Source organism: Lates calcarifer, linkage group LG6, assembly GCF_001640805.2.
Source record: "Lates calcarifer isolate ASB-BC8 linkage group LG6, TLL_Latcal_v3, whole genome shotgun sequence".
NCBI classification, from domain to species: domain Eukaryota; kingdom Metazoa; phylum Chordata; class Actinopteri; family Centropomidae; genus Lates; species Lates calcarifer.
Genome location: NC_066838.1, coordinates 2,421,547 through 2,443,676, shown reverse-complemented (window position 1 = coordinate 2,443,676; position 22,130 = coordinate 2,421,547). Strand labels below are relative to the sequence as shown.

The 22,130-nt window shown below is 40.3% G+C and overlaps 1 protein-coding gene across 2 annotated transcripts; it reads left to right on the top strand.

Annotated features, from left to right (window-relative positions):
• The first annotated feature begins 927 nt into the window (after positions 1 to 927).
• ap4b1 (adaptor related protein complex 4 subunit beta 1) lies at positions 928 to 22,048 on the top strand. Of its 2 annotated transcripts, none has more exons than XM_018700164.2 (14): positions 928 to 1,026; positions 1,340 to 1,475; positions 2,533 to 2,757; positions 2,855 to 2,985; positions 5,462 to 5,609; positions 6,903 to 7,188; positions 8,487 to 8,585; positions 11,423 to 11,534; positions 12,176 to 12,259; positions 13,011 to 13,114; positions 14,604 to 14,811; positions 14,904 to 15,218; positions 19,301 to 19,453; positions 21,092 to 22,048. In XM_018700164.2, exons 2-14 carry the CDS (start codon positions 1,363 to 1,365, stop codon positions 21,598 to 21,600), a joined length of 2,487 nt encoding a protein of 828 aa, XP_018555680.1. In that variant the 5' UTR covers positions 928 to 1,026; positions 1,340 to 1,362; the 3' UTR covers positions 21,601 to 22,048. The 2 variants fall into 2 exon arrangements, with proteins under 2 accessions (XP_018555680.1, XP_018555681.1); XM_018700165.2 differs by having other exon boundaries at positions 939 to 1,014.
• The last annotated feature ends 82 nt before the right edge of the window (positions 22,049 to 22,130 follow it).

The window sequence follows — 22,130 nt, the reverse complement described above, 5'->3', positions numbered from 1 at the left end:
ACCTATTGTAAAGGCCAGGGCATCTCAATGTGTGTGGCACTGATTTAGGTGATTGGTGGTGTAAATCAGTGGAGTACACCAGCTGAACTGAAGGGAGGATGCAGCAGTGATCCAGAAGCCTCCTGAGCTTTTAGTTAAGCAAAAAAAGCAGCATATCTAACAACCACAGACTAATCTGACACCGTGTGAACAGGATGTATCGCTGGAGGTGAATGTGACGAGTGAGTTTAATTGTAAAGTAACTAATAACTATCACTGTCAGATGAAATGATTCTCACTGAAATATAATGAAATATGAGGTAACTAATACAAATACAAATACTCAAGTACAAGTACCCTAGAAGTGTATCTGAATATGTATATATAATCATATCTTTTCCTCCTGAGCTGCAGCCCTACCAGTGGTTGAATAGAATTTGGCACACTTCCCCATGTACCCATGTTTGATTAAGATTTTCCATTCAACATATGAGGAACTTATAAAATATGAATGATAAAGTGTTTTACTATTAAACTAACCTGTAGTGAGTGGAATACCTTAAATTGGCAACACAACGATAAATTTCAACATTAAGAAATAATATTCAGTAATACAATATATTATTAGTGATATAACACCCTGAAACTAACTTTTTTTTCCTTTTGCATAATTGCTATTTACTTTTGCAGCTTTATGTGCTTTACCTCAGCAACATATTGAATGCAGAGTTTTACTTGTAGTGAACTGTACTGTATTTCTACCTTTACTTAAGTTAAAGGTCTGACTACTTCCTTCATCACTGGCTACCTGCTGGATAATCAAATCCGAGGAGATTCACACATCTCTTAAACAGCTTGAAATCAATGTTTTGTTAGTTGAGGAAACGTCAGTTGTAGATAATGGCAGAGTGTTATTCCCACTCCACCCAGCAGGGGGCAGCATGCAATTAAATATTGACGCTATGAGCAGAAGAAGAAGAAAGGCGGAAGTGTGCATGGTGTAAACAAACCAGTCATCCAAGCAGAGCTCTATTGGTGTGTTAAACGGTAATGTTTGTTAAAAGAACAATCTGAGTGTGAACCTTTAACACCATTAATGTAGAAAGTGATGTTTTAGATTTCATTAGAATGGCACGTGTGTGTTAGTGAATAATATTTTTCAGGTTTGACGATATAAGCCTGGCTTCTCCTCTGCTCTGTTATCACTATGAACTAACTTCACTAACACTAGCATGAGTTGTCATTTCATTCACACATCAGTGGGACTTCTAGTCGCTTTCTGTGACCAAGCTAATAGTAATCATCGTGTGTGTACGTTAATGTGAGACTGAGAGCCAGCATGTGTTTTGTGCCGTGTCAGTGAGCGGGGTGTGTGCGGTCACCATGCCTTACCTGGGCAGTGAGGACACGGTGAGGGAGCTGAGGAGAGCTCTGTCCAACCCCAACATCCAGTCTGACCAGCTGCGCTACAGGAACACCATCCTCAAAGTCATCAGGTAGGCCACACACACACACAGTTCTCCACCCTCTGCTACATCCATCACCCACTCATTCCCAGGGGAGAGTGATCCCATGGTAACAATAACGAACAAACACAATCTATTTTAACTAAGAACAGACAGATCATTGGCTTATTCTTGTCTAGACTGAAAACATCATTCAAACATTCATTCACAGTGTAGGCTGGAAAAAGTGTGCAAACCTTGATGAGTCAAAAAAAAATCTTATTGGGGTCAGGAGTTGGAATACCTTATGTACAATCAATGAAGTTTGTTTGTTTTTACCATTCTTCATCTAAAATTTTATTATTTACAGCCCGAGCACCAAACGGTTTGATGACCCTATTGTAATCACTGTTTTTTTTTCTTCATGCAGATGCACAGTAACAGGATAACACTCTAAACTAAGATGTGTTGTACTTAGCTTCCCACACCACTGTGCATAAGTGCAGCTTATCAGTAACACTAACTCAGCCGTAGACTCTTTTGTTGATTTACCTTGGTTATATTTCAGGTGAACCATTCGTAATTGTGTGGAGACCAGCCATCCTCTGTTTTAATAAAATAGTACATTAAATGCAAGTATCTAGGGACATCTTGATTTCCACATCATATTCCACCTTTAGGACCTGAGAGCTTTACTTTAGGTCTGGTTTTGTTCTTCCTGTCACCGTGCACTGTTTATCCTAAGGCCCTGTCTGGACTTCCTCATAGTTACAGAGTGAAATGGTCACATAGCATACTGCCTGTGCTCTCTGTCTTGTCCATGTTTTGTTCACTAAGACACATTCTGTTTTTTCTGTGCCCTATCCTTTGCCCCATTGATGCCTTTCTTTCTCCCCAATTTTCTTCTTTACTTCTCTTCTTCCCCCGCATTTCTTTTCCCTATATCCCTCTATCCCCAACCTTTCCCCTCATTGCCCCACTGCCCCTCACTACCTCTCTCCTTACTCTTTCCCATTTTCTCTTTCTTTTTGCTCTTTGTTTGTCCCCTGTACACACACACACACACACACACACACTCCTTTTTTCTGCCTCTCTTTCTCTGTCTCAGGGCAATGTCACAGGGTGTGGATGTATCAGGCCTGTTCAGTGAAATGGTAAAAGCATGTGCCACAGTAGACATAGTCCAGAAGAAACTGGTCTATGTCTTCCTGTGTTCCTACGCCTCTTTAAACCCAGAGCTGTCTCTGCTGGTCATCAACACACTGAGGAAAGACTGTCAGGATCCAAACCCCATGGTCCGCAGCCTGGCCCTGAGGAACATGACCAACCTCAGGTGAGGTGCCACACGTATTGGCCTCATTACAAGCCGTCACATCAGCCTGTGGTTGCTGGAATAATTAGACCTCTGCTTGTGTGTCTGTGCATCCCAGGTTACCCAGTCTGGTGGAGTATGTGGAGCAGCCTCTCACAGCAGGACTGAGGGACAGAGCAGCTTGTGTGCGACGAGTGGCTGTACTTGGCTTCGCCAAACTACACAATCTCCAAACCAACTCTGAGATTGGTAAGGTCAATGGATGGCTCCACTGTCTCTGTTTTATGTCTCCCCACCGACAACAGCTGTGGCTGGATGCACATGTTTTCATGTTGTCCATCCGTCCATCCGTCCCATTCTTGTGAACATGATATGTCAGTAACACCTTGAGGAAATTTCTTCAAATTTAACTTAAAACTTAAAATTTCACACCCTAACTGCAAATGGACAGGTGGGCATACAACTGCAGGCCAGTAATTCTAGTTCTTTCCTATTTCCAGTCTCTCTCAGTCACTGTCACTCAGTGACAGATTTGGGGCTGCACCTGATTCTAAGGTGCATGAAAAAGAGAGAAATATTTGAGAGAAACTTGAACTGTGGACTTTATCAGGATCATCAGATGACACGTTGATAACAAGTCTTTTTATGGACAGCCTTAGAGTGATGTGAGATGCATGTGGACAGAAGTGTTAGAAAACAAACCAGAATGACTGAGTGCTTATGAGGAGATCAACATGAGGCGCCTTAAACTGCACAGGTTGTAAAAGTAATGGGTGAAAACTGTTCAGTATCTTAACAAGGAAACCTTCCTGTTCAGAATGTAGAATTAGCAATGAGCATGTAGTGATCTGTTCAGAGTGCTGGAGGTGACACAAAGGGGTGAGAATGACCTGAAACCTCCAATATGATGAGCTCTAGTGGCATCAACAGGATTTCTTCAACACAGCAGCTGGACTACAGGTGTAGTTTAAAATCTAATTTAAAAAGGTTACCATATTTTATAGAAGTTAACTTCGTGTCCTTTTAATAAAAAAATATTTTGTGTAATTTTCAGTACATCATTCTTTCTTCTCTTCCAATTTCTAGTGGTAGAAACTGGTGTGTGCTTCCTCCAGGCTACATTAGCCGCTACCAGCATAAGACATGAACCTACAGATGTGGACAAATTTGTCGGTACCCCTTCATGAAAAAGAAGAATCCACAATTATCTCTGAAATAATTTGAGACTGACAAAAATGAATGGCATCAGTCATTGTTTATTCTCATGTTTAACACAAATCAGACATTGCTTTTGATTTTTGGTTCAACTGAATATTTAGATAATAAACCAAATGAAAATGACATGGACAAAAAAGATGGAACCCTTAACTTAACATTTTGTTGCACAACCTTTAGCAGTAATCACTGCCAACAAGCCACCGCAGTAGTTGTCTGAGGTTTGAAGGGTGTCCTCTGCACACTGCATTTTTCAGATCCTTTCATGATGTTCAACAGGATTAAGATCAGGGCTCGTAGAGGGCCATTTAAGAATAGTCCAAAGTTTTCTCCAGCTATTCTTGAGTGCTTTTAGCAGCGTGTTTTGGGTCGTTATCCTGTTGGAGGAAAGGCTGAGCTTTCTGACACTGGGCAGTATGTTTCTCTCCTGAATGCCTTGATAGGCTTGAGCCTTCATTGTGCCCTGCACAGATTCAAGGCCCCCTGTGTCAGACACAGCAAAGCAGCCCCAAAACATGACTGAGCCTCCTGCGTGTTTCACAACGTATGGTGATCTTTTCTTTTAAAGCTTCATTTTTCTCCCAGAAACATTTTAGCTTGTCAACATGCATTTTAGCAAATTCCAGTCTGGCTTTTTATGTTTTTTTTTTCAATAATGGAGTTCTCCTGGGTCTCCTTCCATGGAGCCCATTGTTGTCTAAAAGGTGACGGATGGTGTGATCAGATAGTGGTGAACCTTGACCTTGGAGTTCAGCTTGAATGGCTTTAGATGTTTTCCTTCTCTTTGTCTACCATCTGCACTATCGCTCTGATCAACCTGGGGTTGCATTTCTTCTTTCTTCTTCTGCAGCCACGTCCTGGGAGGCTGACTACACTCTCATGGACCTTATACTTTTTAATAATGTTTGTAACTGTCGTCATAGAAACATCAAGCTGCTTGGAGATGGTCTTTACCTTTAAGATGCTTATCTACAGTTTTCTTTCTGAGCTCCTCAGACAACTCTCTCCTTTGCTCTCTCTGGTCCATGGTCAGTGTGGTGCACACAATGATACCAAACTACACAGTGGCACGTTTTCTCTCTTTAAATACTGACTGGCTGATAAAAAGACTGAAGACACCTGTGACGCTAACTAAGGTGAAACAGTTAGTTTGAAACATGATTTATAGTCTTGTTTATAAGGTACCAACAAATCTGTCCAGGCTAGTTTCAGCATATCTTGGTGAAATAAACAATAAATCATTTCTTTTCAGAATTTTATCAGTTTTCTCTTTCACATACTAAAGGCAGGCAGGAATATATGAGACTGTTGCTTTTAATTTAATCACTTTTCAGGAGGAATGAAGCATTGTTTCTATACGCTGTAAGGGCACCAACAAATTTGTCTACGCATGTATGTACACTGCATTGTGGGTAATGCAGACTTTCAGATGGAAGAAGAATGTGTGGAATAAAAAAGACAGTATCCATGAAACCAGTGCACTGACTGATCTTATGTATGATCCTCCCAGATGCTGCAGTGGTGAACGAGCTGTACAGCCTGCTGAGGGACCCAGACCCGGTGGTAATGGTGAACTGCCTCCGAGCCCTGGAGGAGATCCTGAAGGAGGAGGGAGGAGTTGCTATTAACAAACCTATCACCCATCACCTCCTCAACAGGTTGGCCCAGAATGACAGCATCAGAGAATCATGTCCTGAAATGGTTGTTGAAGTGAAGTTTATACGCAATATGTAGTTTGGTTGGGTGTTAAGGTTGATAAATAAAGATAATGTTACAGGTGGACTGGGAGAATAAAATGACTACTAAATACTGGATTTAAATGGTCACTCAAAGTCAGAGGCAGTTGGCATTTTGGCACACATCCAAACTTCTATGCAGCAGTTATAATCTTCTACATATTAGTTGGCAGTGCTTGCTCGCTTTTATTCCTTGTCTGATCTGAGGAGAAGTAGAATGTGACATAACCTTTTGCCATATTGTAACCCTGCTCTGTGCTATCGGAGAGTTAAGCTTGTACGTACAAAGTGTTGTCTCTGTATATAACCATCAGCCATTCATCTACAGAGGTTTAATCAAATCAGAATAGCCAAATTGCTTCCTAGTGCTTCCTGACAGATGTCTCTCTAAGCCAGTGTTACCAGTGAAGCATTTAGAGTGTTCTAAATGTGATTCACATCAGCCTGCAGTATAAAACTACAGGCTGTAAAATTCCAGGAAATTGCTATTTTCTTGGGGATATTTTGTGTGTGTTATATAATGTAGAGTAACTATTTTCCAGCTTTTCATTTAAGTTAGGTTAATAAATATAAAAGACAGAATTTGCTGAGGCCAGGATGATATACAGACAGTGGATATATTTACTCAGGCAATGCACTTGAAAGAAATATATTCATTTGCTTTGTTACTGTGACTAAGATTAGCTTAGCATTAAGAGTGGAAGCAGGGTAAACAGCCAGCCTGGCTCTATCCAAAGGTAAAAAACATAAACCTACTCTAAATGTAGCTATATAACTCTATACTTGTTTAAACCAATCAAAAAAAAAAAAAAACACATTGGAAAAACAGTTTATGACATAACCCCTGTGCTTTTTTTGAGGGGTTATGTGCTGAACTATTTATCGGCTGCAAGCAGTGACTTCCTTAGCTAACCTAGGCTAACTGTCTCCCATGTCTAGCTTCATGTTTCATGGACAAACATGAAAGTGGTATTAGTCTTTTCATCAAATTCTTGGAAATTAAGCAAATAAATGTATGTCACATAATTTCTATCAATTCCTTTGAAGGACATGGCTTGTGATATTCTGTATTTTGTTGTAGCAATTCACTGTTATACTTTTAGCTCATCATTTTTCTACTGACAAAGTGAGCAGATATTGGCGTATTCAGCATTTTGCTCAACAATACTTCATTAGCTTTCACGACTACAAGTCTGTGTGTGTCTGTCCTCACAGGCTGAAGGAGTGTGACGTTTGGGGTCAGTGCGAGGTGCTCAGAATCCTCCAGCGCTACCGGCCTCAGTCGGAGGATGAGCTCTTCGACATCCTGTCCCTGCTGGATGCATCCCTGGTGAGCCCCCACCCCCCAGTCATGGCTGCCACCCTCAGCCTCTTCCTTAGCCTCTGTTCTGGCCTCCCTGCCGTCAGCCTGGCGGCCTTGGAGCGGGTACGTGGACCCCTGCTGGCCGCCTGTGGGAGCATGTCCAGGGAGATGAGGTTCACTGCCCTCTGCCACATTCAGGTCAGTGTGAATAATTCAAGTTTGGAGGTAGAGGCTGTGAAAGTATGTGTTCAGCGGTATCTGCACATGACAATAATGCAGCATTTTATACTGAAGATTTCTGCTGACCTCTGTCACACCTTGACCACTGCAACCTTGTTGCTCCATTAGAGAAGATATATATGTGTTCTGCCAGAAAGTGTTTTATCTACAGCCAATTAACAAGGCCATCTCCTAAATGTTAGCAAGTCATCATGACTTGCATGTGTATATTTAAAGATGATCATTGTGTCCAGCCAGATATATCCTATACATATATATATATATATCCACACACACACACACACACACACACACACACACACACACAAATATATATATATATATATATATATATATATATATATACTGATTAATACTGATTAATAATTGGTCAGCAAGTAATACTTTGATATATGTCCCACAGTTCATATGCACATGAAAATATGTACCTACCAAGCCATACATTTACATGTGCTTACTCCTACCTTACCTAGTTAGGTCATAACTATCACACCCAATGGTCACATCCAAATGAGTTCAGCATTGAATACCATTTATAGAGCTGTCCCTGAATGCCTGTCACATCATATCATACAAACACTTTTTTTCTCCAGCCCTTTACAAATACAATAGAAGGCACTGCTCTTAATTCTGGACTAAATCCAACCTTAGTAAGAAGTATGCAGAGTGAACTGGGTACAGTATATACTATGCTGTATTATGTTGGTACACTCACAGTTGAAAGCCATCTTAAAGTAGCCACCGCCTTGCAGATCATCAGGAGAACATCTCCAGCAACTAACTCCATATTAACCATGACACCTCAATCATTATTAGTCTAACGTGAATTTGTTATTGACTCCATCCTCTGTATCCTTGTTGTAAAAAACAGTTACCATATATGCTACTATTGTATCAGTTATTATTATGTATTGTTGTTGCTATGTCTCTCTAATTTCTCTTTTTTGTCATTCTTTGATAAATAACTATAAAAAATGAAGATGAAGTGTGTACATAAGAAACATAATACTGATGACACAATGCAAATCTAAAAACATTTTATTTTGTTTGACAAGACAACATGGTTTGCATGAGAAAGCCATATCTTTTGTGTGTGTGTGTGTGTGTTGGTGTGGTCTGCGTGTAGACATACAAATTATATTTACAGCATCACTGTTTTCTCTAGTTCATTAGTTTATCTGTAAGTGGAAATCTCTTGTCACATGGGTGTGTGGACACATTTTGAGAAATCAAAGTGTGACTTTGTTCTCCTCTAGTTGCTGTTGCGTTCTGTCCCTGGCCTGATGGGGGTGCACTACAAGCGTTTTTTTTGTGGCTATGCTGAGCCAGCCTACATCAAGCAAAGGAAGATGCAGGTGAGGCCTGTTGGACACAGTCTTGCATTTCTGCAGTCAGATAGGTATTTATTGTGACCTGTCTCATTTCTTATTCTATAATCTCTTGTTCTTTTTTTAATATCAGTACAGTAATGCTGCAGTTTTTTGTTTTGTACTTAAATTTACATTCTTCTAACTGGAACCAGAGTCACAACAACTGAGGCCATAAACGTCCCTCTTTAACAGACTGTACAGCATTCTTCCATTTAATTTGCAGCTAAAAGCTTTAAACAGAGATTTTTGCCCTGAAAATTCCATTGCCAGTGTCTATTGAATTCAGTTCAATTCAATTTTATTTATATAACGCAAGTCTAGACCGTCCTCTTTATATTATTATATTTACGGCTAGAGAACCAACAATTCCCACCATGAGCAGTACTAGGCAACAGCGGAGAGGAAAAACTTCCTTTTAAGAGACAGAAACCTCGAGCAGAACTAGTCTCAGGGTGGGCAGCCATCTGCCTCGACCAGTTGGGTTGAGAAAGGGTGGGGGCTTATAGTTAGCTAACCCTAACTATAAGCTTTATCAAAGAGGAAAGTTTTAAGCCGACTCTTAAAGATACAGAGGGTGTCTGCCTCCTGGACCCAAACTGGGAGAAGGTTCCACAGTAGAGGAGCCTGATAACTGAAGGCTCTGCCTCCTATTCTACTGCTGGAAACTCTGGGAACCACCAGTAAACCAGCATTCTGGGAGCTATATGTTCTAGTGGGATTGTAGGGGACTATGATATCCTGACCATTAATGTCCCTAAGGCATGCCTAAAGTTTAGCTAACTGATTGGTTTCATTAGGCTTCAGTGACATATAAAACTCTGTATCATCTGCATAACAATGGAAGTTTATGGAGTAATTCCTGATAATGTTGCTCAAGGGAAGCATATACCAAGTGAAGAGGATTGGTCCAAGCACTGACCCTTGTGGAACTCCATGTCTAACTTTTGTGTACATGGAGGAGTAGTTGTTAACATGTACAAACTGAAGCCTATCAGATAGATAGGACTTAAACCAGTTTGGTGTTCAGTTCCTTTAATACCAATAAAGTGCTCCAGTCTCTGTAAAAGGATGTGATAGTCAATCGTATCAAAAGCAGCACTGAGATCTAACAAGACAAGTTCAGAGACAAGTCTGTTGTCTGATGCAATTAGATCATTAGTAACTTTTACAAGTGCTGTCTCTGTGCTATGATGAACTATTTTGCAACTGCTTTCTCTGGGATCTTGGAAAAAAAGGGGAGGTTAGATATAGGTCTGTAGTTGTATAATATGTCTGGATCCAGAGTAGACTTTCAGAAGATTGATTACAGCTACTTTATAAGACCGTGGCACATAGCCTGTTAATAAAAATGGATTTAACATATCCAGTACAGACTTGCAAATTTAAGGCAAAGCTTCCTTAAGCAGCCTAGTTGGGATGGGTCTAAAAGACAGGTTAAAGGTTTGGACGAAGGTGTCTATAGGTAAGAAAGAGGAGTTGGTAGCCTCAAGTTCATGGTTTACTCTGTTCTGTCCTTTTTAATTTATGAGTTAAAATGTGTGATGCTTTCACATAGTTTGGACCATTTGACTTTGACCGAAAAAATTATACATTACTGGTCCAGTTTCTGATCACACTATTACAAACAAACTAACAGGAATAGATGTGAAGTCAAAGGCTTACAGGAAATTGACTGGTGGTGACTGTGACTGATGTTATTTTACATAATCAGTGACATACCAACCCACACGGGGGGAATCAAATTCTGGTAACATGACAGCAGCACTTTAATTCTTTCAATGTGTACTACATTTATGGTCTCTGGTGTCACAAAGAGATCAGGGAGAAATAACTGATAATGAACCTTAGGCGGGGAGGCTGAGCAGTTTGATGCCGCCCCTCCCCCGATAATTGGAGCACACCCTCCGCTCCCCCTTTTTAAAAATGGGGACCACCACCCTGGTCTGCCACTTCAGGTACTGTCCCCAACCTCCACGCAACACTGAAGAGTGGTGTCAACCACGAAAACCCTACAGTGTCAGCATCTCAGAGCGAATCTTATCCACACCTGGCACTTTGCCACTTGATAGTTTCTTAACTACCTCAGCGACCTTTGCCAAGTATATAGGTGAAGCTTCCCCTGAGTCATCAGACTCTGCCTCCTCCACAGAGGACCTATTGGCCTCAAAGTGTTCTCGGAGGAGGTTGGGGACATGTGGGCATCTTCAAAGCCTCCATTGCAGACACGGCAGGCAGGAGCTGTGGTCAGAACGTTGTCAGGGCTTGTAGAGGCAGCAACCTGAGAACCCACTGTTTGGACACCAGCGGTGAGGGAAGCCGTCAGGCTGAAGAAAAGGCCTTTATGTAAATATATACATCACTCATAAAGATAAATTACATTTACATTTAAATTGTCATTTACTCATTTGACAGACACAATTGTAATATTGTTTTCTGAAATGTAGAATTTTTATATAAATTAGTTAAACCACTTGCCTGGATAGTCAGGCGGAACCACAGCAGGCTAGTACTTGACTTAGTTAATATGCTGACAAAATGGTAGCAGCTGATTCAGTCACTCCCGCAATGCTCAGTAAAGAGCTCAGAAAGGTCCAAAAAGTATATGACAGATGAGCACGATCCTTACTAGACATACGAGACTAAAAGTCACAAGATGTCTTGGCCTCTGCTGCTTTGATTTTGACCCACTGTTTTAATCTTTGACTTTATGTAGGTGCTGTACTAAATTACTGGAGTATCCACAGTTTCTACCCAGTACCAGTATTAGCAGTAACAGTCCAGCACTTTTAACTATGGTAAAGCTAGTGCTGTTGTGTTTGCAGGTACTGGTGGAGCTGGTAAATGACGAGAATGTAGCAATGTTACTGGATGAGCTGAGAGGATACTGCACTGATGTCAACACTGACACAGCCCAGTCTGCAATATCAGCCATAGGTAAACACACACACACTCTCCTATTATTAAGTGGCAGTATAATGCATTGACCATGCACACACTCTCTTATTCTCTACATCTTCATCACAAGATAAACACATCCACTGTAGAAATATTGTATCTAATATCATCATGTTCATTCTGACAGGAAGGCTAGTTTTTATGTGCTCCTATTCCTTTGATCTGACACTTTATTACCACATGTTAAAGCTCAGGCAGATTAGGAGTCAGACTATGTTTCTATAGCAATATCACCCAGCTCTGTCCAGTCCAAATGGTGCATGTCCATTCATTTCCTTTTTAATGCCACTTCCCAAGGTTAACACTGTCCTCATCACACTTGTTTGAAAGTAACTAGAGGGTGATAAGGATAACACTGTGGACCTTCAGACTAAATGTCTGGTTTTTCTTTAAGGACTCATAGGAGTTTAAAGGCAGGATGTGAAATATAAAATATATAAATATATACATAACACTGACTTGACTTGAATATGTGTTGCATTTAGAGTGCTGAAGAAATGAAATTTTTAAAAATGTAATTATCCAGTGGTGTGTGCGATTTCCTGTGGTTAAAATCCTTCTCTCTAATTTGGCAGCTTCACTTATGTTTTGTGTTATCCTGTGTTATGGACTGAGTGCAGGTCATATTGGACGGAGCTACAGCGACAGATGTCTAGAGATCCTCACCGGACTGCTCGGCCTCAAACAGGAGCACATCACTTCTGGTAAAACCTGTTTCCCCCATCCATACATACTGCATTCATACTGTAGTCTGTTGGTATGCGGCTGTGTGTTTTGAGGTGACACAGCTGTCATATTCACTGTAGTGTACTGAACTGGTTAGTGAGTGAATGATTCATTGAATTATTTACATTTTAGGAGGAAGGGTGTCTCTGTCTCAGCCACACTTGTCAAATACTGGCTACATGTTCTGTTATCTTTCAGTTGCCATGACAGCTAAGAGATATTTTGCCAACTCATAATCTCAGTTTAAGGACAGATAACAGTGTAATCTACGTGGGCTTTAAATAGTTTCAAATAGGTTTCCTTACATTGTATTATAACTTAGTTTTCTCTGATTGCTACTATTGTCATGGTGGATTTAAGGTGCTTAAAAAATTGAGTACTCTCTTTTGGATGTTAATTATCAGCCTAATTCTGCCTGGCAGGCATTTGTCTGTGTTTTTCTTTGTACTTGTAAAATGCATCTACAGAATTCTGCATGTAGAGATTCTGTTGGGTGTTTATCCCAACAGGTATAGGATAACACCATCAAATGTTTTAAGACAGATTTTAATTGGAATTTTCTCTTAATTACATTCAGAGCACTTAGAGCTTTTTCTCTTAGCACATTCACCGTTGAAACATCCTGATGTTGTGTTCAGTGATTTCATTGTTTATGATGAGCTGGTATATGTTTTCTCTCTCCCACTCTCTCTTTCTCTCTCCCCTCCCTGTTCCACCCTGACTCTTTAGCTGTGGTGCAGACAATGCGTGACCTGGTCTGGGTGTGTCCTCAGTGTAGCGACACAGTGTGTTTGGCTCTCGAGGGCTGTGAGGAGTCACTGCAGGATAGCCAGGTCAGGCCCAAGCCAACACTGCTGCCACACCTACATACTGCCTGAATGTAAAAATGCCACCATGTTATAACATTGAACATTCACATCCCCATCTGTATTGAATTATAGTATTCATATAGAAGGACGTTTTTCATTTTTCATCCCTTTCAGTGACATTGTGCAGGTTTAGCACAACACAGTCATTCTGCTGGTTGGCTGAACTGAACTGAAGTATATCAGTATAACTGAAGTATTTTTTCATGCTGGAGGTGAAGAGAGGATCCTTAAGTTCTGTCTAAAACTTAACGCCACATTAGATCCATACTGACACTCACTCACAAGTTTAAACTTTAAAATATGAAAGAAAACCAGCAGTGGCGGAAGTACTCAGATATTTCCTGTGCAAGTTTCAATACCACCACATAGTACTCGCATGCACTCTGTAAAACATTTTAAAAATACAAAAGTATCAAGCATTAGTATCAAGATATGCTTGAAGTACTCGAGTAAAAGTACTTGGTTACTTTCCACCACTGCTCCTTGGGTCCCTGGACCTGTGCTCAATTGGCCTGTTTGGTAATTCAACCATGATTACATGCATAGTGCTACTGAAATAGTGTATGTGGTTAAGCATGTTTGCCAGCCTACAGGTTAATGAGGAAGTAGGATTATAGTGCACGAATAGACAAACATAACACCAGGGGTGTTAGTTGTAACCCAGAAGCTGTTTCCTGTGAACTAAAAATTATATATTCTTTCCTCCACCACCACCACTAAGCACATCTCTGTTTGTGTATGAAAAAACCACATTTGCATTTGGTTTACCTTTTCTTCACATTTGCAAACTTGAATTTCTCATGCAGAGTGATATACAACAACAGGCTTTGGAATTATAAGTGAAAGTCATTTCATAAAGTCAAAATCTTATTTACCCTTATTTGAGCCCCAGCCCCAGCCCCTACCCCACACAGACACACATCCAATCATTTTTTCAAATTTCCAAAAATCCACAATCCAACAAGTACACCCACTTCATCGTAATTAGCCAGATGTGTGGAGGTGAGAAAATAGGCCACTTCTCCCTCAAGCTCTCTTTTTTCCATTCTTCATACAACTATTTCACGATTGAGTGCTATGTCTTTGCCAAAAGACTCTTTGATTTACAGGAACCACTGTCCCTATTTGCACATTATTAGCAATGGCTCAGAGAGGGAACAGCTGTGGTTGAGTGAGATAGAGAGTGAATGAAAAGAGGGAGTGGTGTTAGCAAGAACAAAGCAGGGCTTCAGAGAATTATAATTGTATTACCCGATTGTAAGTACAAAAAATACAGGTAGAGGACAGGGTCTCTGCAGGTAAATACGTACACCGCCACGCATTTCTAGTGGGTCATAGTCGATGATTGAGAGGAATCACTTTTGTATGAGTGTACATTGTTTTTTAGAGAAATCCTTTTAACTTTACCCTTTAACTTTAGTGTCATCCTCTGCTCATTCGCCTCCTCCATTAGGGCAGACAGGCCTTGTTGTGGTTGCTGGGTGTGTACGGGGAGCGAGTCTCCTGTGCTCCCTACACCTTGGAGGTGTTCATTGATGGAGTTAGGAGCGAGACCTCTCTGGGAGTGAAAATGGAGCTGCTAACGGCCACCATGAGGCTGTTTTTGTGCCGGCCTGCTGAGACACAAGACATGCTTGGAAGACTTCTGCACTACTGCATAGGTAGGAGTGTGTGTGTGTATGTGTGTGTGAGTGTGAGTGAGTGAGTGAGTGAAAGTGAGAGATGTCATCGTTAACACTCTTGTGTTTTCCAGAGGAGGAAACAGACATGTGTGTACGTGACCAGGCACTTCTCTACTATCGCCTACTGCATTGTGGGATAGAAGAGACACGGAAAGTCCTCCACGGTCGGAGGTCAGACCCTTCCTTGGGTGTTCTGATTGGCCGCCCCGCAGAGCCCATCAGCCAGTGGGCATGCAGCTTTAACACTCTGGAGCCTCTCAGGCAGGGCACCATAGAGACAGAGTCAGCCAGCAGAGGAAGCCCTGAACATGTGACCTTTGACCCCAAGCCGAACACTGACCTCTCAGACACACTGAACTATAGCCACATTGAGAAGGTTCATTCAGGTAAGTGAGGACATTAGTAGTATTATAAATGGCAAGCCCAAAAGGCCATCAGTAAAGGTGTCATACAGTATTTACCAGAATGAAGAAAATCTTTTTATAGTATTTCTGCAAATTTCTCTCAGACTTTGTTATATAACTTTGTCATGTTACCATGAGACTCACTCAGCCCTACAGACCTTCACCTAGCAGGGACTGTAACTGATAACTGACTGTCAGAAAAAACTCCTCAGTCTGATTTTTTTCTTCTTGCTAATGGAAAGCAAAAGCCCTCTTCTTAGACTGAACGCCGCTGCTATCTAAGAGAATGATGGTGTAAATTAAGACTGATAAACTACAGTCGTGGCCAAAAGTGTTGAGAATGACACAAATATTACATTTTCACAAGGTCTGCTGCTTCAGCGTTTTTAGGTGTTTTTGTCAGATGTTTCTATGGTATACTGAAATATAATTACAAGCATTTCATAAGTATCGAAAGCTAAGCTTTTATTGACAATTACACTGATTTCATGCAAGTCAATATTTGCAGTGTTGACCCTTCTTTTTCAAGACCTGGCGCTTGCTGGACTTTCTTGGGCGCCCTGGAGCCTGTTTTGGACCTCTCTCCTTGAAGTTCTTGATAATCCGATAGATGGTTGACTGAGGTGCAATCTTACTAGCTGCTATAAACTTCCCTGTTAGGCCCTTTTTGTGCAATGCAATGATGACTGCACGTGTTTCCTTGGAGGTAACCATGGTTAACAGAAGAGGAACAATGATGTCAAGCACCATCCTCCTTTTAAAGTGTCCAGTCTGTTATTCTAACTCAATCATGACAGATTGATCGCCAGCCTTGTCCTCATCAACACCCACACCTGTGTTAATGGAGGAATCATTGAAATGATGTTAGCTGGTCCTTTTGTTGCAGGGCTGAAATGCAGTGGAAATGTTTTTTTGGGGATAAAGTTCATTTTCAAGGCAAAGAGGGACTTTGCAATTAATTGCAGTTGAGCTGATCACTCCTCACATTCTGGAGTATATGCAAATTGCCATTATAAAAACTGAAGCAACAGACTTTGTGAAAATGTAATATTTGTGTCATTCTCAAAACTTTTGGCCACGACTGTACACAGCCAATCAGATTCTAATTTACAGTTAGTGGGAGTATTCTTTAACTTAATTGGCTCAGCAATTTACCTTTGCGTGGGATATTCAGTCTTTTGGCAACTTTTGAAAAAGCAGTTGTAGATAGCATGCTATCTTGCCTTCCCCACTTTTCCTTGCTAGCTGGTTAGTGGTAGATATGGCAGACAGAGGCAGTGAGTGGATGTTGTGTTTTAGAGTACCTGCATTAGATATGCACTTCTGTCTTGCCGGAGTGGGTGAGTTAAGTCACAATATTGAGAGGGACAGGATCTACTTTGATGCCATCTGTAGTGCACCAAACAGAAGAACAACAAAGGGTGCAGCAGGAGACTTCCTCAACCCAGGATAATCCAACAACATTCTTGATGATATTCTTTCACTGATAAGGGACCAATTCAAAGACCACAATAAGTATGAGTTTCTCTCCTTTCAGAATCCATAGCTGTGTCTTCATCTGTATGATTTAATGAAGCAGAGCTCCAACTGGAGCTATAGCCACTGGCTGTAACCTTAGCTTGAGTTGGCACAAATGTCCACAAGGACTCAGGCCATAACTTTAACCTTAATTTTTTGGCCATAACTGAAGAATTCACATCATAATTATGACCAAATTTAACATAAATGTTTAACAGGATGAGATGATGAAGTGATGATATATTTTTTTTATCCAAAATGTCAAATGTCAACTTCACTGTGACATCGTGAATCAGGTTCTGGCCATTCACTGGAATCATCCATGTCAGTTTTTAGTGATAACTAGATAAGATTAATGAATGAATTATAAAATATAAACATCTGGTAAGGAACAAACAACACACCCCACGACATACAGTGAAATATAATGACATATAATAAAATAGAAAAAAGGCAAGTGTATTTAATTAGAGTTTTTCAAAAAATATGCTTTAATTAAATTCTTTCAAAAGTTCTCACTACATACTGTATATTATATGAGTATGGACAGATTGGTTGGTGGAGGCAAGTAACCACAATGCAGTAATTCTAGTTTGACGCTGTCATTAAATCATATGTTGTAGCATTGTGGTCGTAGTCCTAGTGATGGTGTTGCACTACATTGTATTGAGAGGTGTGTCCCCCTCGTGTGTAAATGGGAAGGATTTACAGTACAAAACCATTTTTAACTATGACCTCAGTGATAAACATGTAATTGAATTTCAACAACAAAAACTGAACATGATAAACTTCTACAGGTAATCAATTTTAAGGAATATACAACAGAGCTGTTGAATTGAGTAGCAATAGACTGTACAAGTGTATCTAATAAAGTGGCCACTAAGTGTATATATGTCACAAACAACCTGTAATGTTGCTGTAACTCTTACACAGTGGTGTAGTTGCATGACATTTAGAGCAGTTGTTGAAGTCACTTTTCTCGGTGGTGATTAAGGTGCCGTGCAGTCTGGTTTTACTGCCTCACAGAAAAAGAACATGACTAATATACCTGCAGGATAGTGAGTTTCACTGATTCACTGACGTCTTTGAAAGCTGCTGGTATTTCTGATTTTCGTAACTTGTTTTTTGCCCTTTACTTTCTCTGCAGCAGCAGAAGTCCTCACCTAATTCCAGCGCTGATGAGTGACGTGAAGAACTGCAGCTGTAGAACCAATGAAGCTTTGTGCCCTAGCCAAAATTTACAGTGTTGTTACCATAATTGTAACCACTGAGTATTTTTAAATGATGCTATCCTAAGTTGATGGTTGCTATGCAGTAGGTACTGATACTTTGCCACACTTTCTGTAGAATGCCTTCAGGAGAACACATTTTATTGTGTTACAAATATAATTTGAATTTATAATTTTGTTTATATATATATATATATATATGTGTGTGTGTGTGTGTGTGTGTGTGTGTGTGTATAGGCGTCCAGGCTACACGCAACAAGAAGTAATGACAAAGCAAAAGCACGTTTTTACTAAATGGGTAAAATGGGTAATTCTAAATGGGGACTGAGCTGAGGTGCATCCTGCTCACCTTGATTATCCTTGAGATACATCTAGGACTTGATGCAGGAAATTCAATAGATTGGACATGATTTAGAAAAGCCCACATCTTTGTATGTCCCCATAATTTATAGTGCATGTCAGATCAAAAACAGCAGGTTCCATCACTGGACAAACTCAGTAACCTCAAACTCAGGGAAGTGACAAAGCACTCAGTGGCCACTGTAACAGAGCTTCAGAGGCCTACTGCAGAGATACTTCAACATTTTGGGAAATAAACACATTCAGTTTCTTGAAAAATTGATACCACTGTCATGTCATGCATTCAGGTCAGAGACTGACTCAGGAAGTCCTGAAGCTGTAATTGCTTCCTAAGTAAAAACTGTGAATGCTAATGACAGATGTCAGTTTTCGATATTTGACAAATGTAAAAAAAAAAAAAAAATGTATGAATGCATACATGGAAGGTATGTAGTATGTATCCGTGGACTTCTTCCTGCGTAATGTAACCTAAGCAACACAGACCAGAAAAAAATCTTCGTTAGATGCAGTGGACATCAGTTGATAGATCAGTCAATTACTCTAGCTTGATGGTCCATTGCACTAAATTTATGATTAAGGGAAACCCTTTCCCTCTGAGAACATGTGGAAATCTCTTTTAGAGATAAAAGACTACAGCACAGTAATGTGCTACAGGTCTGAAAGGATCGAGCTTACATACTAATTTGTGTTATTTTGGCCAAAGACAGAGAGATTTCTTTTTAAGATTAGGCTCCATTTCTGGGAATGCAGTGCCATTTTAAATGGCGGATCTCTTCTTTTGGCACTCATCCTAACTCCTTATCTCCCTCCCACTTCAACCTTATCCTCACTCTCTGTCCTTCTGTCCATCATTTGGCTCCCCATTGTTGCATCTTTATCCTCCTTCTCTTCTTTCCCCATTTTCCCTCCCTGCATCCTCCCCTTCTTACTCTCTTTGTCCTCACGTGTCCTCTCCAGGCTCAGACAGTACCACTCAGCGTACAGACTCCTCCGCTGATATCCTGGCTTCCAACATCACTGTCCCCCTCAGTTTGTCCCTCTCCCCGGCTCTCAGCCCAGAGGAGTTTGAGCACTTGTGGCTACAGCAACAGGCTTTGCATGCTGAGCAAGGTAATTAAATTTTGTGTTTGTGGTTGGCAGGAGCAAACAAGCCTACTGAAAATTTGTAAAATGGTGTGAAATTTCCCGGGTTTATTCAGGCAGATTAAGATTTTTACACACAAAATACATGAATGACCTATTCCAGGAGGAATCATCAGGAGGCAGGTCAGGCAGGTCACCCGCCTAGAAAGACATGCATGTCAATGGGATCTGCAACCTAAGAATATGTTAAGTGATCCACCAGGTATTTTCCCCAACTTCTTGATAGTGGTTGGTCTCAACATCCTCACAGTTTCTCAGGCATGTATGGCTAATCATTCGTACATATTTTGTAATGTAAGAGTAATGTGCCTCAAGATCACTTCCATTGTGATCTGGCCCTATATGAATAAAATGGACTTGACTTGGAAAAAAAACAAACACCATTTTTCCAACAAAATTCACAGCCATTTGTAGAAGAAGTAAAAAAAAAAAAAAAAGTTTCTCACTTTTGAATGGATAATTTATCAGTTCATTCTTTCTCCCGTCTCTCTGACAGAATTTATGGTAGCTCCTCTACCAACAAGTATGAGCCTGTACAATAAATTGTATTATTCAGTTTGGTTCTGTATTTGTATCTTGTGCTTCTCCGCATTTTTTTCTTAACTGTGTTAAGCGTAATTGCACATATCTGAAAAAAATCACGCTCCTCGAAATTGCATTAAAAGGTTTTTTTCCATAAACATAACATAACATCAAACCAGGTAAGCAAAGCTAAAAGAGACAGAAGGGCTCCAGTGGTCCTAATAGGAATTGGCTAATTTATCATCCCCAGTCACTGTTTACACAGTGGCAAGAAAAAATATGTGAAGCCTTTGGATTTACATGGTTTTCGTGGTTTAAGTCAAATTAATGAAAAATTATTTTGAAGAGCAAAAACAACTAAAAGACTTTTTCCCCAGTGGAAATCCCAGTTTTGTCTCTAAGCTTTTTTTTCCCATTTGCATGTTTTTGTATAAAAATATGGTAACAATAATAGTTCAGAATGATGTTAAATCTGACACAAACATAGGGAGAACACTGGTTTGATCATAAAATGTGCATGCAAGAGGCGACAAACAGATGTGCTTAAGCTAATGTCACACAAACAATTAAAACTGTTTGTGTCCTTACTGAACACACATAAAAAATTCAGCAGCTGGATAGTTTAGAATTTCTTTGACGTTGTTGCTCTAGCTAAGAGGTGTCAACTGGCTAATTATGGCAGTGGTTGAACTTGCTAGCACAGGCAAACTACATGTGATTGGCTGAAAGGTGAGAGAGCTATGACAACACTGCTATCATGAAAACATTATAAAAGAGACATAACTTGAATACATTTCTACTACAAAATAAGATGAAGTTGTGTGAAAGTCAGTCATTAAAATAAGTATAACATTTTATGTGGAGTTGAGTTTATGAATTAAAAAAAAATATATATTTCACAAATAACAGTTGCATGTATATATTTTCAATGGTGTGAAATAATTGTATAATGTGAACATTTAATATTGAACACTTTGGATTGAACACTGTTTCATGAAGAAATGCCCCAGTGGACACTGCAAGTGTTTCTTGACTTTTATAAGCCTCTGGTAATGACTTTGCTCCTTGTTTTGTTATGGATAGATCCTGAGAAGATGAAAGAGGAGGAGGATTATACGTACATGGAGGAACGCATCCATTGCCCTGCGATACCTCACTGTTCCCCACAAAACCTTCAGGCTGCAATGCAACTGGTCAATATCCAGACGTTGGCCTTCACGCCACCACACACACTCCCCTGGAGGGTCTACCTCTACACACACACCCAGCGCACCAGCTCTGCTGACATGACCCACAGCACACTCATACTGGGGGAGCTGCTGTACACTGGAGAGGCAAATCAGAAAGTGAGAGTAAAGAAAGGCACAGGTGACAGAGAAGTGGTGGTGGAGGGCAGGGAAGATGTGCAAATAAAAGAGCAAGAGGAAGCCACAGGTGATGGGCTAAGCGGGAGAGAGTTATCGGGAAAAGACGGAGAAGAGGAGGGAGTAAAAGTGACACTTAAGCAGCAACCAAGAGATGACAAAGCTCTAAAGGGGTTTCTCTCTATCCTTACAACTGTACTGCACACACTGTCCTCAGACAGAGCTTGAAGGACTGAAACAGGGGTTAACAAAAGAGAGAGAAAGCTTAAGCCGAGGGCCATTAATCTGCCCAGTTTGCAGTTTTGTTTTTGTTTTGTTTTTTTACAGTCTAGCCATAAGTAGATTAAAAAATACTTCAGGTTAGGTCATGTTTGTCGTTATAAAGGCGTTATGGAGGACTAGTCTCACTGCACCAAAAACAACAGCTTTTTCTTGTGGATCAGAGATAATGTTTATCTACAGACACATGTTATGAGGATGATAGAGAGGGCGTCCTCCTTACTGCGCACAGCTGGACAGGGTCCCATGAAACTGAAAGGTATTGTGGACATTGTTTTTATTTTGATGGGTACTGACTTTTCTGTACACTGGACGTTATCTTGATCATAGCAAGCTAAAAGTAAATGCACAGACAAACACATGAACTGATTTAAAATAATAAAACATGTGGACTGCATTGTTTTGAGTTTGTCCTTTTTAGCCTCATTAGCTCTGTTACTGAGTTCCTTCGTTATAAACGCAATGACTTGATGACTAAA

Bases quoted from the DNA above. Each gene is read 5' to 3' on its own strand.
- ap4b1 (XM_018700164.2), top strand. From the start codon at position 1,363: ATGCCTTACCTGGGCAGTGAGGACACGGTGAGGGAGCTGAGGAGAGCT. The intron at 8,586-11,422 runs GTGAGGCCTGTT...TTGTGTTTGCAG, and splicing joins TCAAGCAAAGGAAGATGCAG to GTACTGGTGGAGCTGGTAAA. The intron at 19,454-21,091 runs GTAATTAAATTT...TGTTATGGATAG, and splicing joins GGCTTTGCATGCTGAGCAAG to ATCCTGAGAAGATGAAAGAG.